The sequence below is a fragment of the Rana temporaria genome, chromosome 10 (assembly GCF_905171775.1).
Source record: "Rana temporaria chromosome 10, aRanTem1.1, whole genome shotgun sequence".
NCBI classification, from domain to species: Eukaryota; Metazoa; Chordata; class Amphibia; order Anura; family Ranidae; genus Rana; species Rana temporaria.
The window spans coordinates 18,067,404-18,087,244 of record NC_053498.1 but is presented as its reverse complement, the minus strand read 5'-3'; the positions used below and the strand labels follow the sequence as shown (position 1 = coordinate 18,087,244).

Genomic DNA, 19,841 nt, shown 5'->3' with positions numbered 1-19,841 from the left:
TGAGGATCTGGCCCAGAGATCCTACCATGAAAGTCAGGTACTTCTTGTTATAGGTAACAACTGCTCCTGTGTTGTCACCCTGTCATACAGTATATACCCCGCCCTATGTGAGTCTACAAGCAGACGTGTTAACACAAATTGCACGGGTATGGTCAATCTCCATAAATATTAGGTCATAGCAATGGCAGCCAATGCTGGAGAGAGTGCATGTGGACAGGAAGTAGTTGCAAAAGGTGGAAGGAAATCTGCAGCACTAAGATGCAAAAAAAAAATTTTTATAAAAATATTATATGAAAAATTAAATTGTATTTGCTTACAGTGGTTATAAAGTCTGACGTTATTTTATCTTCATGCATTCTATGCATGAAGGTAAAAAAAAACTTCAGTGTGCAGCTCCCCCCTTAGCACCCCTTAAAGGGTTAATTTAATAAAGGAAACAATTTTATTCCTTTAAAATAACAAACATGTTATACTTACCTCCACTGTGCAGTTTGTTTTGCACAGAGTGGCCCCAATCCACTTCTTCTGGGGTCCCTCGGCGGCTGTCTCTGGTCCTCCCCGCAAGAACTCACCACATTCATGCGAGAGAGCTTGCATGGTGATGAGTCCTTGCGGGTGCGCTCCCGTGATACAGCGAGTGGCCATAGCCGCTCACTGTATCACTCGGCCCCGCCCCTCGGCGTGCCGCATCACTGGATGTGATTGAAAGCAGCGCCAGCCAATGGCTGCGCTGCTTTCAATCCATCTGCTCTAGCCAATCAGCGGCCAGGCTGAGCGGCGAAGAGGATCTCGGGACCGAGCGCGGGTCTTTCGAGGGGCGTCAACATCAGATGTTTTTTCACTTTAATGCATAGATTGCATTAAGGCAGTGTTTCTCAATTCCAGTCCTCAGGCCCCCCCAACAGGTCAGGTTTTCAGGATTTCCATTATTTTGCACAGGTGATTTGATCAGTTTCACTGCCTTAGTAATCACCACAGCCTTTTCATCTGAGGAAAATCCTGAAAACCTGACCTGTTGGGGGGGCCTGAGGACTGGAATTGAGAAACACTGCATTAAGGTGACATATTTTTTTGCTTTACAACTGCTTTAATGCTTACCTGAGCCTGATCTCGATCCAGTGATGTGCACAAGAGCAGCAGCTCTCCTGGGTCTCCCCCTCGTTGGCTCAGACACAGCAGTGGGAACCATTGAGTTGTCCCACCCTTTGCAGCTATAACAGCTTCAACTCTTCTGGGAACTCTTCTGGGAAGGCTGTCCACAAGCTTTAGGAGTGTGTCTATGGGAAAGTTTGACCATTCTTCCAGAAGCGCATTTGTTTTTGTTTTTTCATTTTTTTTTTTTATTTCCAGAAGCGCATTTGTGAGGTCAGGCACTGATGTGGATGAGAAGGCCTGGCTCGCAGTCTCCACTGTAATTCATCCCAAAGGTGTTCTATGGGGTTGAGATCAGAACTCTGTGCAAGCCAGTCAAGTTCCTCCACCCCAAACTCACTCATCCATGTCTTTATGGACCTTGCTTTGTGCACTGGTCCAAGGGCCCAAGGGCCCCATGGCACTAGGGGGCCCCATCGGGGTTGCCAGGCTTAATAAAACCAGGGACATTATGTAAAAATCTGTGTTTTTTTTACATCTGTCCCTGATATGTCCAAAACCAACATGTTTTTGATGTGAAAAACCCGAGATTTTAGCTGCCCCACCTCTGCACTGCCTCCTGGCGGGGTGGCCATCTGTAAGCTCGGGGGGCCCCATATTCTTCTATTGCCCGGGGGTCCCATGAGTTGTCAGTCCGCCCCTGATACAGAGCTGCACCAGATTTTGCCCTCTGCAGTTTTAGAAGATCAACCCTATAGTGCGAACAGGTAAATGATGGGAGTCTCATGACAACAGCCAAAACCTCTTAGATAGGGTCACATGGCTTACAGCCAAGTGCTCTAAATCCCATGCCTACAACCACTTAGATAAGGTCAGAGTGCTAGCAGCGTGTGTCTAGGCAAATGCAGCTACAAAGAAGGATGCTGGCAATATGTATAACAGACACAATGGGGCACCCTTGAGTTCAGTTCAACTTCTAGTCTTGGGCAGAAAGTGTATTTCAATCTTTAAGCAGATATACTGGGGTTGGCCAATCAGCTTCTAACTTCAGCTTGTTCAATTAAACTTTGACAAAAAACCTGGAAGCTGCTTGGTTTCTACGCACAGCTGCACCAGATTTTGCATTTTCCTGCTTTAGTAAATTAACCCCACTGTCTCTCTACCTAGGGGAAAGCAATACACATGATACCAGGAAAGGGACACTGGTAGAAAGAACAAATTAAACAAGCAAAAAGTGATGAAAAAACAGGAATAAAAAAATAATGAGCCATTTCACACTGTTCATGGGAAGTGGGGTGCCCAGGCATTCTGTGAGGCTTTTAGAACCTCAGCAACGCCTTGTACAGGTGGCATCTCAGCCTTCTTCTCAATTGCCCTTGTGGTACATTGGTGGTAATCTTGCATTATGCTTTTGAATTTCTTCCCCTTTCATACTACAGTAAAACCTTGAATTGCAAGCAGAATAAGTTCCAGAAAAATGCTTGTGTCCAATTGTGTCCAATTTGATTTTTTTCCTCCCTTTTTTTGTTTTGTTCCAATACACACAAAAGGGAATAAACATGTGTATAGCAAAACATGTGTGACTGCAATACACTTCTGTGAGAAATACTTGATTTTCTGGAAACATTTCCGGGGTGCCAACAATTTCGGCCATGACTGTATCTAGAGGTTTTCCAGACAAGGCAATCCTAAAAGACAATTAGATTTCAAAGGTAAATGTTATATTTTGTTTCTCTCATTCTTCTGCACCAGGCAGAGAAGAAAAAAAGAGAAGAAATAAAACATGAGCCATGTTCACACTGTTCCCCGTAAATGGGGTTTCCAGACAATCCAAGAGTCTTTTAGGACCTTGGCAATGTCTTTTTCCGGTGGCATCTTAACCTCTTTTCAATTGCACTGCTGACGGTGGTAATCTTGGGGGTTTACTTTTGAATGTTTTACCCCTTTCATACTACCTACAAATTTTGTAAGACTGTAGGCACTGTGCCTACTGGGAAAAAAAATGGCTGCCGAATCTGTAGGGAAGTATCTAGAGGCGGCCAGACAAAGCAAACCTAAAAGACAATAATATGACAAATAGAATGTTATATTTAGTTGTTGATCTCTCTCATTTCTCTGCACCAAGGTGCCTTTTGTCAGCAGGTTTGGGCTACAGATGTCTGCATTGTTCAGGATCACATGGATTCAGATTGATGTATTGTAGACCAGATTGGATGATCCATCACGTTTTGTGGTGTAAACACTGACTACAGCATGACACGTGCACAACCCTCCTGTCTGCACAGCTACAGACTGAGGTCAGCGGTGAAAGAATTAGGTATTTGGCAGGATGAGCGATATATGAGACTTGCGCCCCCGCACACCGGACCAGAGAATAAATATCTTTTAGAATAATCAATATCCTGAATGAGGAAGAGGAGCATATTTTTTTAACTCTTTAAATCCACAGATAGAAAGGGAAAAGGGTCCAACACATCTTAAGCCTAGACATTCCTTTGGAGGTCTGCAGGAAGTACATATGCATACTTTTCAACTTCAGAATGAGGGACAAATGAGCATACCCCCCAATCGAAGTTGTTGAGCGGGGGGGGGGGGTCCGCAGATCAAAGTTGTTGAGCAGGGGGGAGTTCCGCGGATCGAAGATGTTGAGCGGGGGGGGGGGGGGGGTTCCTCGGATCAAAGTTGTTGAGTGGGAGGGGTACGCAGATCAAAGTTGTTGATCGGGACAATAGCAATGGTCGCTGGACCGCGGGATTTAGTTAGCCCGAATCGCGAAATCCAGGACGGTTGGGAGGTATGCATATGTACTAATAATCCTTTTCAAACAATTCCATCTGGTAGTGTAGTCACTAGTCACTGTGGATTGGCAAAGGACAAGCTGGCCACCAATAACATTTGGCACGACCTGGTGTGACCACTAGGCAAGACCATTACAAAGTCTGTCACATAATAGTTTTCAGCAGAAGTCATCTTTTAAAACAAATATTTGGAATGTGAAAAGAGAAAAATAGTAAAGAGCAAAGTGTATACCGTATTTATCTGTGTATAACACGCACTTTTTCCCCCTTAAAAACAGGGGGAAAACTTAGGTGCGCGTTATACGCCGATCTCCTGTCTCTGAGCGCCACCGCCGACATATACCGAGCGCAGTACACTCGGGTACACTCGGCTAGGCTCGGCTCCACTCGCGGTCACGCCCTGCGAGAGGAGCTGAGCGTGGCCGAGCCTAGCCGAGTGTACTGCGCTCGGTATATGTGAGCGGCGGCACTCTGAGACAGCGCGGGAGAAGTGGGGAGGACACCACGAAGGCCGAAGATGGACGCCGGACCGGACAACGCCGCCGATGGACGCCGGGCAAGACACCGAAGAGGGACATTTAAACTGTAAGTATTTTTTTGTTTCCAGGAAATTTCCCTCCTAGAACTGGGTGTGCGCTATACGCCGGTGCGCGCTATACCCAGATAAATACGGTAATTCATTTTATCCTAGTTTCTAAAACATGCCAAGTAATCAGCTATGGAAAATTAGCTATGTTTGTAGCTGTGTAAAACAGCTATTTTAATTTTTTATTTTATTTAACCACTTGCCCTCCAGAAGATTTACCCCCTGTGGTGGTGGGACCTTGTGCGACCTTAAAGACTGCTGGTTTACGCCAGATTTTGGAGAGAAAGGTACGCTAATTGCACAGCTGTGTGTTGGGCTATTTAGTTCTGACCTGACTGTGGCTCAGGGCCCCACCCAACAGACAGGAAGTCTGTTCCTGGGAGTCATGTGGACTCCCATCCCTCTGAGAGGAGTCAGAGGCTGCATGGGTGCAGCCAGAGCATGCATGTCTGCAGGAGGCAGATGTCATTGGTGATTGAGCAGCAAGGCGCTGATCAGGAGTAAGCTAGGTGTGAGCTTAACTCTAGAAGACTCTGTTTGTTCTGAGGAGCAAACCAAAGGCCTAGGCTAAATGACTGAAACACCCGGATGGCAAGAATGAAAGCCAGGAGGCTAAAGTGTTGAGTATGCAAAATACAGTAATGGTGGAACCCCCTGTGAGGGCTCCTGATGTATTTCTGAACTTTTTGTGCTTTTAAATAAGGGCCCTTTCACACTGGTGCGTTTTTGCTGCGTTTTCGCGGTAAAAATAGCGCTATTAAAACGCTCATAAAACGCTCCCCATGCCCCCTCCTTTGAAATGAATTAAAAAACGCGGTAAAAACGCGGTAAAAACGGAGCGTTAAAAACGCGGTAAAAAGCCGCGATTTTACCGCGTTTTTAATTCATTTCAATGGAGAGGGGCATGGGGAGCGTTTTAATAGCGCTATTTTTACCGCGAAAACGTGGCAAAGACGCACCAGTGTGAAAGGGCCCTAAAAGTGGGCTACCAGGCCCTTAAAAATTTAGTTCTGGACTGGTGTACTCACTAAAAAACGCACCTACCGCTGGAGTCTGATCACCCCAATCTTACACCCCCTTCATGACCAGACCATTTTTTTGCTTTTAAGCACTGCATTATTTTACCTGACAATTGCACGATTATGCAACAGCCCACAAATAGAGCTTTCTTTTGATGGTATTTTTATTTATTTTTTATTATTATTTCTTTTTTTATGGTTGAACTGGATGGACTTGTGTCTTTTTTCAACCTGACTAACTATGTAACTATGTATTTGATCACCACTGGGTTTTTTATTTTATTGCACCACTGGGTTTTTTATTTTATTGCACTATCAATGAACAAAAAAACAAAAACTTGGAAGAAGAAACAATATTTTTTTCTTTCTGCTATAAAACATTGAATAAAAAATAAAAATAAAAAAATTAAATGCCTCCATAAAGTTAGGCCAATATATATTTTGCTACATATTTCATATTTATGTGTTTTGCTACATTTTCATATAAGCGTATATTGATTGGTTTGCGCGAATGTTATAGCATCTACAAACAATAGTGTGTATATATATATATATATACACACACACACACTGCTCAAATAAATTAAAGGAGCACTTTGAAAACATATCAGATCTCAACAGGCAAAAATCTCATGCTGGATCTCTATAATGATATGGACGGGGTAATGTGTTAGGAATGAAAGGATGGCACATCATTTGATGGGAATGAAAATTATCCACCTACAGGGGGCTGAATTCAAAGACACCCCGAAAATCAAAGTGAAAAATTATGCAGCAAGCTCGTCCATTTTACTGAAATTTCATTGCAACGAATCAAAAGTCAAGGACCTCGACTATGGAACGCTTTACCGACTAATATCCGAATGGAAATTGATCACCTGGCCTTCAGAAAAAAACTAAAGACCCATTTATTCTGAGGGTTAAACTGAAGGAAAATGGATGCCAAGCGCCTTGAGGCGATTCAGTTCGCATTTGTAGCACTATATAAGTAATTCACTCACTCACTCAAAATGGTCCTCAGTAGTTTGTTTGGCCCCCACGTGCTTGTATGCGTGCCTGACAACATCAGGGCATGCTCCTAATGAGATGACGGATGGTGTCCTGGGGTATTTCCTCCCAGATCAGGACCAGAGCATCACTGAGCTCCTGAACAGACTGAGGTGTAACCTGGTGGCACCGGATGGACCGAAACATAATGTCCCAGAGGTGTTCTTTTGGATTTAGGTCAGGTGAGCGTAGGGGCCATTCAATGGTATCAATTTCTTCATCCTCCCGGAACTGGCTGCATGCTCTCGCCACATGAGGCCGGGCATTGTCCTGCACCAGGAGGAACCCAGGACCCACTGCACCAGCATAGAGTCTGACAATGGGTCCAAGGATTTCATCCCGATACCTAATGGCAGTCAGGGGGCCATTGTGTAGCCTGTAGAGGTCTGTGTGTCCCTCCATGGGTATGCCTGTGACTGTCACCTAGTATGTCATCTGTCCGTGTTCATCTGATCATGTCCGCAGATGGATGGAAAAATAGGATTTTCTTCCGTCTGCAGTATCAGAGCATAGCGGACACCGCTGGCATCCGCAATCCCATAGGGATACATGTATGTCCGTTTTTCATCCGAAAACGGATGGATGAAAAACAAACATACGGTCCGCATGTCTGAAAGAGCCCTAATACTGCTCACTGATTGGTTGCTAGAGGTTACAGCACATCATCTCTTCACTGCAGGGGGGCATCATATACAAATGCCGCCTTTATTTACATATGAAAACCCGCCGGGGCGCTATTTACATAATTCATGCTCCCGTTATTTACAAATGAATGATGGTTATTTACATGTAAACACAGGGTCTGCAGGTGAGTCATCTGTGCACAACAATAGGGCAGAGCTGGGCAGCATTAGTAGCAACACTTCACACTGAGCTATCAGGACTAAAACTTCAAGGAACAAGAAAATTTAAACTGGGACAGTTGGCAAGTATGAGGCAGCTGCTTTGGGCCCCACAACAATGACAGGGCCCAGGGCTGCTTCCCCTTTTGCCCTGCCTTAAAGACGGCCCTGAGTAATGTGGTAAATAAAGGCAAAACAGTTGTTGTTTTTTGGACAGTGTGGACAGAGATTAGAATCGCTGTCAGTTGTTATTGCTGTCTGTGCTACTGTTATGCTGTGTACACACAATAGTTTTTTCCGATGAAAAAAATCAGATGGACTTTTTTCATTGGAAAAACCGATCATGTGCGGGCCCCATCTGACTTTTTTCCATCAGTGTAAAAAAACAGAACATGTTTAAAATCAGAGAAAAATCCATGCATGCTCAGAATCAAGTCGACGCATGCTCAGAAGCATTGAACTTAATTGTTCTCGGCTCATTGTAGTGTTTTACGTCACCACGTTTTGGACGGTCGGAATTTAGTCTGATAGTGTGTAGGCAAGACTGATGAAAGTCAGCTTCATCAGAATTCCGACGAAAAATTCCATCGGATTTTATCCCGATCGTGTGTACGCGGCATTAGGGAGTTTCACCCTCTCTAACTTTTTTTTTTTATTCCAATTTTTTTTCAGTTATAACAAAAGATATAAATAATATAGACAGTAACCCTCTCTATTTGTCCTATTTACCATTATCATTGAATGCAAAAGTAAAAGAAAGTCCTAATGTTGGGTTATCATGAGAACATTAATTGTGGAGATAACTTCCAATTGGGACTTGTTCTGGTGACATCCAAGTATTCCTTTGCTTTGGAGGGACTTTCTCTTACTTCTGGTTTTGTCTTTGGAAGTGAAGAGAAATTTCCCCAATAGGACAAAAATAAACCTTACAGGGATTATAACCCTGTACACACGATCGGTTCATCCGAAGAAAACAGTCTGATGAATTTTTTCATCAGATATCCGATGAAGCCGACTTTCTTGCCTACACACCATCGGTTAAAAAAACGATCGTGTCAGAACGCGGTGACGTAAAACACAACGACGTGCTGAGAAAAATGAAGTTCAATGCTTCCGAGCATGCGTCGACTTGATTCTGAGCATGCGTTGATTTTTAACTGATGGATTTCCCCATAGACGATCGTTTTTTTCTATCGTTTTTTTAATCATCAGAAAATTTTAAAACAGGTTTTACGTTTTTTCACCAATGGGAAAAAAACTGATGGGGCCCACACACAATCGGTTCATCTGATGAAAACGGTCCATCAGACCGTTTTCATCAGACGAACCGATTGTGTGTACGCGGCATTACTCTGTCCAAAATGACAAAAAATGTTTTGCCTTCAGTTCTACTTTAACCACTTGCCGACCAGCTGCCATCATTATACTGCGGCAGGTCGGCTCGTTCCCCCGAATCGCCGTAGCTGTACGTTGGTCTGTTTTACAGCTATAGCAAGTGCGTGCGCACCGTCAGTAGCGCAGAGAAAAAAAACACAGAGGTGATAAAATACCACCTAAACAAAGCTCTATTTGTGGGGAAAAAAAGGACATTGATTTTGTTTGGGTACAACGTCGCAATTCTCCCAGTGCCATATCGCAAAAATGGCCTGGTCATTAAGGGGGTAAATCCTTCCAGTCCTTAAGTGGTTAAGCTGCATATTTAGCCAGGCTCTATAAGAAAGCTGCACAGAGTCAGGAGTTTTTGTGTCTGGCCTCTGAAGATAATTACTCAAAATGTATTTTCTTTCATATTCATAGAGCGTTGACATATTAGGTAGCAATTTACAGAGTACAGTGATCCTTTCACATTAGTCCAAAATGTCGGCACTCATGGCAACTACATTGTCAGTTTGTAATATTAATTTAAAACAGAGAGACTCAGTGGAAACATCAAGCTTTATGTAATTAATAAAGTGCAGCACATTCAAATGTTCTTTTCCTATGAAATAAAATCAGTTTTGAAGTTAGCCTGGGCTATTTCAACTGAAAATAAGATGAGAAAATGCATTAGCAGAGGTTACTGTCAGTGAAAACTGTGTGTAAAAAAGGATCCTTGGATCTAGAGATAGGGGCAGATGAAGCTATATGCAAATTGTGATTTAGTTATAATGGTGGCAACTGCACCTGATACGATGGACAGATCGGCCTGGGGGGGGGGGGGGGGGGGGCGACATTGTGAGCTCCCTTGATATTTAAGTGTCCTTATTAAAAGTCAGCAGCTACAGTGTTTGTAGCTGCTGACGTTGAAAAAAAAAATGTTTGCGGCTGGAACACCGATTTAAAAGATCCACCAAAGTGTGACATTTGCTGTCTTGTCACTTCACACACTGCCTCCCAGTTCCTGAGTCTGCATAGCATTGTTAACTAACAGAGTCCTGAAATTACTTATATTCCTATAAACAATGAACACTGTTATCTAATGTAGCACCTGGTTGCTTTAGGTACCGGTGCTATTTAAATTTAGAGGGAGATCAGAGTGTAATTAAACTCTGATCCAAATTGGTATGTGTAAACAGGGTCTCTGTCTCAGCTTGGCTGTGCTGTGGGCTCATTCTGTTGTGCTGGGGTGTTCTTCCCACCCTTGTGCAGTAGGTGGCAGCAGTGGAGTCAAGGTTTGGGTGCTCTTCCCCAGCAGCCAATCAGGAGGGTTTGGCCTCGCTGTGCATGCTGGGGGAGGGTATTTATGGGGCAGACGCCATTGGTTCTGGGTTCTTCTTCGTCCACCTTTAGGATGGCCTCATCACGGCGCCCCGGGGCGTGCGTGCCACGCGGTGTTCCTGGTTCTGGAAGCCATGTTGGCCTGGAACAATTGGGCAGCGACGGGGACCCAGTAATCGACTGGGTTCCCACTTTTGAGGATCCCAAGCGGTAGTGCTGTTCGGTGGGGAGTCCGTCTGAGGAGCGCCATTGAGAGGCTGGCGGTCCAAAAGGGCCTCGACAAACCACCGAGGATCAAGGTAGCCGGACACTGAAAGAATTGATCACCTGTCAGTCGGTACCTGGGCGACAAGTTGAAGGAGACCCAGGCGTAATTCACCTAAGGAGAATCTCCTCCGTAACTACAATCAGAGAGGGCCTGTGGCAGAGGTGTCTCCCTGAAGTTCACCAAGGAGGGTCTGTGGCAGGGACTTTATCCTACAAATGTTCGACTCCGGCTGCCAGGTCAGTGAGAGAGGCCTGTCCGGGTACACTAATCCCACTCCGGCAGGAGTGGCGCAGAGGAGTGTTACGCTTGGGAAAAGGACTGTTTCCTATCATTACGCCTGAATTTGTTATTCTCATTTCTTCCTTCAACTTTACTTTCCTCACCACAAGTTTTATTGTTTTTATCCGGCTGGGTAATAAAGAGCACAGCAAAGAGCACCTGTTGTGGACATTCCTTTACTTCTCCTAAATGCACCATGCACCCCTAGGAATTCGGAAGAGCCACAAGGTAAATGTGCCACCCAAAACAACCAGCAGCTTCTTTCGGGGGTAGTGCTACACTAATAATGTTACATAATCTAAAAAAAAATGAAGACTATGAGGGTTATTTATAAAAGGTAAATCCACTTTGCACTACAAGTGCAAAGTACGCTTGAAAGTGCACTGAAAGTGCACTTGGAAGTGCAGTCGCTATAGATCTGAGGGGGACAAGCAAGTATAATAAAAAACAGCATTTTAGCTTGCACATGATTGGATGATAAAATCAACAGAGCTTCCCTTCATTTCAGATCTACCCCTCAGATTTACAGCGACTGCACCTCCAAGTGCACTTTCAGTGCAATTTCAAGTGCACTTTACACTTGTAGTTTGTACTTGTAGTGCAAAGTGTATTTGCCTTTCGTAAATAACCCCCTGTGTCAGAAAATTGGCAGGATTGCAACTGCCAGACTTCAAGTGACCACTTGTTCTTTTCCTCTTAAGTTGAAGAGTCTCCTTCAATACCTGGCGAGTGGCGAGTCACTACCCAGACCAAGCCTGTGCATAGAGGGTGTCAAGACTGCTAATGTGTATGTTCTTGTTCCCTGACAATAGTTACATAGTTAGTCAGGTTGAAAAAAGACACAAGTCCATCTAGTTCAACTAAAAAAAAAATCAAAAAACATACAATCCCATATACACAATCCTTCACCCACAGTTGATCCAGAGGAAGGCGAAAACCCCCAGAAAAGCATGATCCAATTTGCTACAGCAAAGAATTCCTTTCTGATCTCCCGAGAGGGAAACGGATTTTCCCTGGATCAACTTTACCTATAAATGTCAGTACCCAGTTATATTTTGTACATTTAGGAAAGAATCCAGGCCTTTTTTTAAACAATCTATTAAGCTGGCCAGAACCACGTCTGGAGGGAGTCTGTTCCACATTTTCACAGCTCTTACTGTGAAGAAACCTTTTCGTATTTGGAGATGAAATCTCTTTTCCTCTAGACGTAAAGAGTGCCGCCTTGTCCTCTGTGATGATCTTAAAGTGAATAACTCAACACCAAGTTCACTATATGGACCCCTTATATATTTGTACATGTGGATCATATCCCCCCTTATTCTCCTCTTCTCAAGAGTGAATACATTTAGTTCCTCTAATCTTTCCTCATAGCTGAGCTCCTCCATGCCTCTTATCAGTTTGGTTGCCCTTCTCTGCACTTTCTCCAGTTCTCCGATATCCTTTTTGAGAACTGGTGCCCAAAACTGAACTGCGTATTCCAGATGAGGTCTTACTAATGATTTGTACAGGGGCAAAATGATATCTCTGTCTCTGGAGTCCATACCTCTCTTATACAAGAGAGGACTTTGCTCGCTTTGGAAACCGCAGCTTGGCATTGCATGCCATTATTGAGCTTATGATCTACCAAAACCCCCAGATCCTTCTCCGCTATGAATCTCCCCAGTTGTACATATTCTTAGCCCCCAAGTGCATACATTTACATTTATCAACAGTAAACCTCATTTGCCAAATAGTTGTCCGATTGGACAGAGCATTGAGGTCGGCTTGTAAATTGGAGACATCCTGAAAGGACGTAAATCCACTGCATAGTTTGGTGTCATCTGCAAAGACAGAAATGGTACTTTTAATCCCAGACCCAATATCATTTATAAAGTAAGGGTCCCAACACTGAACCTTGGGGTACACCACTGATAACCTTAGACTATTCAGAGTAAGAATCATTAACTACGACTGTCTGAATTCGTTTTTTTTTGCCAGTTTTCTATCCATTTACAAATTGATCTTTCCAAGCCTTATGCAGCGTGCACACGATCGGAAATTACGACACGAAAACAAGCTCTCAAATTTTTGCTATCAGAAATTCCGACAGAAAATGTCCGATGGGGCCTGCACACGGTCGGAATTTCCGACCAAAAGCTCATATCAAACTTTTCTTCTTCTATCCGTGTGTGGGGAACTGTGTCAAACACTTTTGCAAAATCCAAGTATTCTACAGCCACCACTCTGTCCAAGGTTTTATTTACCTCCTCATAAAAATAAATCAGGTTTGTTTGACAACTTCTGTCTTTCATAAATCCATGCTGTCTGTTGCTTAAAATATTATTTTTTTCCAGCAAAAACTCATCTATGTGGTCTTTTATTAAACTCGTGGGTTAAAGCGGAGGTCCCACGAAAAAAAAAATATTAAAAGCCAGCAGCTACAAATACTGCAGCTGCTGACTTTTAACAAATGGACATTTACCTGTCCAGTGCGCCCGCGATGTTGCCAGCCGAAGCCGAGCAATCGCTTGTCTTTCGGGTGCCCCACCGTCATGCTCGGTGAGGGAATCAGCAAGTGAAGTGTTGCTGCTTCACTGCCCGGTTCCCTACTGCGCATGTGCGAGCGGTGTGGCCCGTCCTTACTGGTCCCCGCTGTCAGTGTGTTTCCCAGAAGACAGCGGGGGGGGGGGGGGGGGGGGGCGGTAAGGGGCAGTGCAAATATCTGTATTATACAGGTATCTGCACCCCCCTCCCCCTGAAAGGTGCCAAATGTGACACCGGAGGGGGGGAGGGTTCTGAAAAGCGGAGGTTCACTTTTTGTGTGGACCTCCGCTTTAAGTTAAACTAACAGGTCTATAGTTACTTAGTGAAGACTTTGATCCCTTTTTAAATATAGGCACCACATTGGCCCTACGCCAATTCAGTTGTAACATTCCTGTCATTAACGAGTCCCTAAAAATTTGAAACAATGGCTTTGAAATTACAGAGCTCAATTCTTTTAGGATCTGTGGGTGGATGCCATCTGGTCCAGGTTCTTTATCCACCATTATTATGTCTAAATTTTGCTGGACCATATCACTTGTGAGCCATTGTGGATCATTTGTAGGCATGTGCAAAAGGGAAAAATTCGTTTAGTTTTGTTTTATTATTCTACTCTTCTAATATTTTTCTATTCGAATTTGAGTTCATCCTATATGAATTTCGAATTTCAGAAAATGGAAGATAGAAGATAGATACAAGAAGCCAGGTCATATTCTATTGTATTTGATTACATTCTATTAAATTCCATTCTGTTCTTTACTATTCTTTGATTTTCATTCTATTGTTTTATTATTTTATATTCTATTTTATTGCATTCTTTTTTAGAAATCGATTTATATTTTTTAGATTTTGATTCAAATTTGCTTTCAATTTTCATTCGAATTTGTTTTCGAATTGAATTGTTTTTCAAATTCAATTCAAATAAAATTAGTTTTCGAATTCCAGTCGAATAGAATTTGTTTTCGAATTCCAGTCGAATAGAATTTGTTTTAGAGTTTGATCGAATTTTGTCTGCGGGTTTTCGATTAGAAAACGTTCGTTCGGATTCGGTTAATTCGTTAATATTACAATTCGGGAATTCGTATGCATACGAATGTCCGAATAATGAAAAATTTGTCCGAATTTCGATTCGGAACGAAACAAAATGCACATGCCTAATCATTTGGGGCTGTGCCAATATCATCCCCATTATGGACATGAGCTCACACATGCTCCTTTGTATACACAGAGCTGAAGAAAGTATTTAATATATTTGCCTTCTCTTTGTCCCCAGTCACCCACTCTAGATTATTTTGTAAAAAGCCTACATTCTCAGACCTGACCTTTTTACTATTATAATATTTGAATAATTTATTGGGGCTTGTCCTACTATCTTTTGCAATCTGTCGTTCGTTTTGGATTTTTGCGTGGGCATAGAGGAGGAGGGAGGGCGTGGTCTGGCATTTACCACTGTGTATACGTCCACATGTGTGACTCTAGTCACATGGGCTGCTCAGATGTGATAGGGAGGAAATACTCAGCATAAAAGTTCACTGAAAACTGAGCATGGGCAGAGCTGCCAACACTGCTCTGAAAAATCCATAGCTGCAATGGGGACTTGAACAGAAGGAGGCGATAAAGAACAGCAAGATCAACCAGTTTTTTTGCAGAATATAGAAAACTAATCCCATAGTGACTGAATGAGTACAAACAGCATGCAATACACCATTTATTGAATTTTTTGATGATGTGGGTTTAGTGACACTTTAATAAAACCATTTTGTGTTTTTTAGGTTGCCTACAAATGCCTAAATAGCAGAAAACAGAAAAGAAAAGTGACTTGCAAGGAAGAGGAAACCAGTATAGAATGCTCTGTGAGCACATGAAGAAGGTGCACTTACATGTTGACCCAGTGACCTCAAGAACCCAGGAACCTATGCACCCCCTGCAACCCTTTTAGCCACCCCCCAGTTATCTGATTCCAAAAGAGTACTTTTCCCACCAGAGCCAAGACAGGCAGCAATCACTGCACTACAAATAAGTAATAATTGTTCCTTGTGATACAGAAAGATGCTGTCGGAAGAAAAGCAGACGATGTGCAGCTGGCTGATATTACTAGCAGTTTATAAAGTAAATATGTCACAGGCACTTACCGACACGTAGAGATGACAGCAGCGGGGCCCCGGGGGAGGTGAGACTCAGGAGCAGTAGGAGGAGCGGAGCTCCCAGCTCAGGCTGCAGCATCTTTTTCTACTCCTCATGGAGACGGATCGAGGCGCAGCCACGCTGACACCACCTGTAGGGGGAAAAAAAGAGAGAGATATTGTAAGGACAAATAGCAGCATCATTCTAAAGAGAGCCTGAGAGATTAAAAACAGTAGGGGAAGATTAGAAAACTCAGATGTATTTCCCTTATTGACCGATAAAATGCTTGCTGTTATTTTTCTAATGCAGGTTGAAAAATGAGATGATGGCAGTATTGAGAAGGAGCCTTGATGTCTGGGAGCAAAAAACGTTATTGTTCTCTGCAGGGCCGGCCTTAGGTGTTCAGGCGCCCTGTGCAAGCTAATCCTGTGGCACCCCCCCCCCCCATCTTCACCCCTCGCCCCCTGGTCACCTAAACATACACAAAGAGGACCCATTTACATTACACAGCACCCTGCATCACTGGACCCCTTTACATTACACAGCACCCTGCACCTATGGAACCCTTTACATTACACAGCACCCTGCATCACTGGACCCCTTTACATTACACAGCACCCTGCATCACTGGACCCCTTTACATTACACAGCACCCTGCACCTATGGAACCCTTTACATTACACAGCACCCTGCATCACTGGACCCCTTTACATTACACAGCACCCTGCATCACTGGACCCCTTTACATTACACAGCACCCTGCACCTATGGAACCCTTTACATTACACAGCACCCTGCATCACTGGACCCCTTTACATTACACAGCACCTTGCAACTATGGAACCCTTTACATTACACAGGACCCTGCATCACTGGACCCCTTTACATTACACAGCACCCTGCATCACTGGACCCCTTTACATTACACAGCACCCTGCAACTATGGAACCCTTTACATTACACAGGACCCTGCATCACTGGACCCCTTTACATTACACAGCACCCTGCATCACTGGATCCCTTTACATTACACAGAACCCTGCAGCTATGGACCCCCTGCATGTTACACAGACCCCCCTTCAGTGCAGACCCCCCTTCAGTGTATCCACCCCTTCAATGCAGATCCCCCCGTTCAGAGTAGCCCCCCCTTGTTGCCAGTCTGACACCCCCCCCCAGTGTGTGGTACACCCCCAAACACCCCTTGTACGCACGGCGCCCCTGTTGCCCATGGCGCCCTGTGCGGCCGCACAGCTCGCACACCCCAAAGGCCGGCCCTGCTGGACCCCTTTACATTACACAGCACCCTGCATCACTGGACCCCTTTACATTACACAGCACCCTGCACCTATGGAACCCTTTACATTACACAGCACCCTGCATCACTGGACCCCTTTACATTACACAGCACCCTGCATCACTGGACCCCTTTACATTACACAGCACCCTGCACCTATGGAACCCTTTACATTACACAGCACCCTGCATCACTGGACCCCTTTACATTACACAGCACCTTGCAACTATGGAACCCTTTACATTACACAGGACCCTGCATCACTGGACCCCTTTACATTACACAGCACCCTGCATCACTGGACCCCTTTACATTACACAGCACCCTGCAACTATGGAACCCTTTACATTACACAGGACCCTGCATCACTGGACCCCTTTACATTACACAGCACCCTGCATCACTGGATCCCTTTACATTACACAGAACCCTGCAGCTATGGACCCCCTGCATGTTACACAGACCCCCCTTCAGTGCAGACCCCCCTTCAGTGTATCCACCCCTTCAATGCAGATCCCCCCGTTCAGAGTAGCCCCCCCTTGTTGCCAGTCTGACACCCCCCCCCCCAGTGTGTGGTACACCCCCAAACACCCCTTGTACGCACGGCGCCCCTGTTGCCCATGGCGCCCTGTGCGGCCGCACAGCTCGCACACCCCAAAGGCCGGCCCTGGTTCTCTGTGCCCCTGTTAGGGAGATTCCCCCTCCTTAGTTATCCTGTTTACCATTATCATTGAAAGTGAAAATAAAATCCCAAATTTTGGGTTGCCCCCACAAAAGTAATAGAGGGGAAATCTTCTGAAGTCGACATTAGTTCTGGTGACCTGGGGGTCCCCAAGGAATTACTAAGTAATTACAGTACTAAAACTTCACACACCCTAGTGGTACAGAGTTCTTACTTTTGTTCCAGTCCCCAATGAATTCCCCTAATTTGCAGGGATTTCCTCCCACTTCCTGTTTGGCTATTGGACAGGAAGTGAAGGGAAATCTCTACAATGGGACACAGATGGAGAAAATAAATCTGACAGGGGTTATAACCCTCCTTTATGCTATCCAAAATTAAAAATAAGGTTTGCCTATAGTTCTACTTTAACAGATAAAAGCAAATACTCAGGGCTCAAGTCCTGCGGGAACGCATGGGAACGGAGTTCCTGCACTTTTTTCACAGCAGGAACGCAGTTCCCTTTGCAGGACTAGAGCAGCCGAGCCGCCCGAGCCAATCCTCCACTAAGCGGCGATGCCCAGCTCGAGTCACTGTCAGGGGCAGGCGAACCTTAGTAATCCTTTATGTTACTGGCCACTTCCTGTATATGGATTCATCGGGTAGTGTACGGGTATTCTGTCACTTCCTCGATGCCGCAATGTCTCCTGGGAGCTTTTGTCATAGTTCCCAGGAGACATTGCGGAGGTCTGCCGCGAGTTATCGCGGGATTTAGAAAGAACTTGCTTAAATTGCGGCATCGAGGAAGTGACGGAATACCCGCACACTACCCGATGAATCCATATACAGGAAGGGACCAGTAACATTAAGGATTACTAAGGTCAAGTGGATCTAAAAAAAAAAACATGCGGTTTAGTAATTATGCATATGAGCGTATCATTTTTTTTTTTTTTGGTGGGGGAGTGGATTTTGAGTGGGAGTTCCCACACTTTTTTCCCCAGGACTTGACCCCTGTAAATACTAGACAGTACTGGATCTTTTATCTCAGCCACAGTGGCCAAGATCTGACAGCTCAGCTCAGAGCCGAGATTTTTGGGGTTTGTGCCTCACAGGGAAGATCGAGAAACAGAGTTTTCTCGCCTCCCCTACGTTCTACATCTTAAAGGCTACAATGGATGTCCTGGACTAACACAAGACTGAGGTAAGCCCAGGACAAGTGTGTGGCTTCTACTGGAAAGCCCGAAGCTTGCTCTTCTAAATGCTACTGCAGCTGTGAGTTTGTTTACATCCTAATACTTTCACGCCGTATTACCTGCGGCGGTGGCATTAAAAGGGATAATGACATTATTGAGCATAAGAATTCTATTTCTTATTTCACATGCATTTCTATTTAAGCACACTGCTGTGGGTGCTTACAACTATCAGCTTTTATTCATATAATTTAAACCTTTTTTCTAAAAGGGCCCAGCTCCACGCTTTGGAATCAGAGTAACTCTGTTGCAAAGCGTTACTCTTTTAAGGCACAGACCTCTTTAGCTCTAGGGCTAAAAGTACCCTGTCACAAAAGATACTTGGAGTCTTTCAGTCAGGGTCGATCCTCGGGTCACAGGTGCAAAAATATTTCTGGCGCCCCCACATGGGCGTGGTGACTTTACTAACTCCTCCCCTTTACAAATGTTTCTATGGCAATGACTCAACCACAGAGATGCTCCCCCACAAAGTCTTCATTAACCTGGGATCCTTACATGATCTCTTAACTATAAACAAAATACAGGAAGAGAAGCAGAGTACTTTATTGGGACCTGGAGGGGGGGCCTCTCCGATGGACACAGAGAGGGCTTCTGTTAGAGAGTCTGTTAGAAAGAGCCCCCAGACATACTACAGACATGATACAGGAGACAGTCAGAGACTGCAGACATAGTACAGGAGATGGTCAGAGACTGCAGACACACAGTACAGGAGATGATCAGAGACTGCAGACACAGTACAGGAGATGATCAGAGACTGCAGACATAGTACAGGAGATGGTCAGAGACTGCAGACACAGTACAGGAGATGATCAGAGACTGCAGACATAATACAGGAGATGGTCAGAGACTGCAGACATAATACAGGAGATGGTCAGAGACTGCAGACACATAGTACAGGAGATGATCAGAGACTACAGACATAGTACAGGAGATGGTCAGAGACTGCAGACATAATACAGGAGATGGTCAGAGACTGCAGACATAATACAGGAGATGGTCAGAGACTGCAGACACATAGTACAGGAGATGATCAGAGACTACAGACATAGTACAGGAGATGGTCAGAGACTGCAGACATAATACAGGAGATGATCAGAGACTGCAGACACAGTACAGGAGATGATCCGAGACTACAGACATTGTACAGGAGATGGTCAGAGACACATCAGTTCTGGACGGACACACACCTATACTCAGAACACTAGTTCTAGACGGACACAAACAAGGAGAGAAGGAGGGAGGAGAGAACTCTGGCACTTTGGCGCCCCCACCTCTGCAGGCTCCTGGGTGCAAAGCACCCTGAGCACCCTGCCTAGGCTCGGCCCTGCTTTCAGTGCTAAAGTCTCCTCCTGTTAGTTGCTCGGTTG

General features: G+C 44.6%; 1 protein-coding gene across 2 annotated transcripts in view; it reads right to left on the bottom strand.

The window, feature by feature from the left end:
* The window catches only part of GRIK5 (glutamate ionotropic receptor kainate type subunit 5), a 447,945-nt gene that overhangs the window by 240,361 nt on the left and 187,743 nt on the right, over positions 1–19,841 (bottom strand). For both annotated transcript variants that reach the window (XM_040327322.1, XM_040327323.1), the window contains exon 2: positions 15,281–15,423. In XM_040327322.1, the coding sequence (XP_040183256.1) occupies positions 15,281–15,371 (91 nt within the window). In that variant the 5' untranslated portion in view covers positions 15,372–15,423. The remainder of the gene's footprint in view (positions 1–15,280; positions 15,424–19,841) is intronic.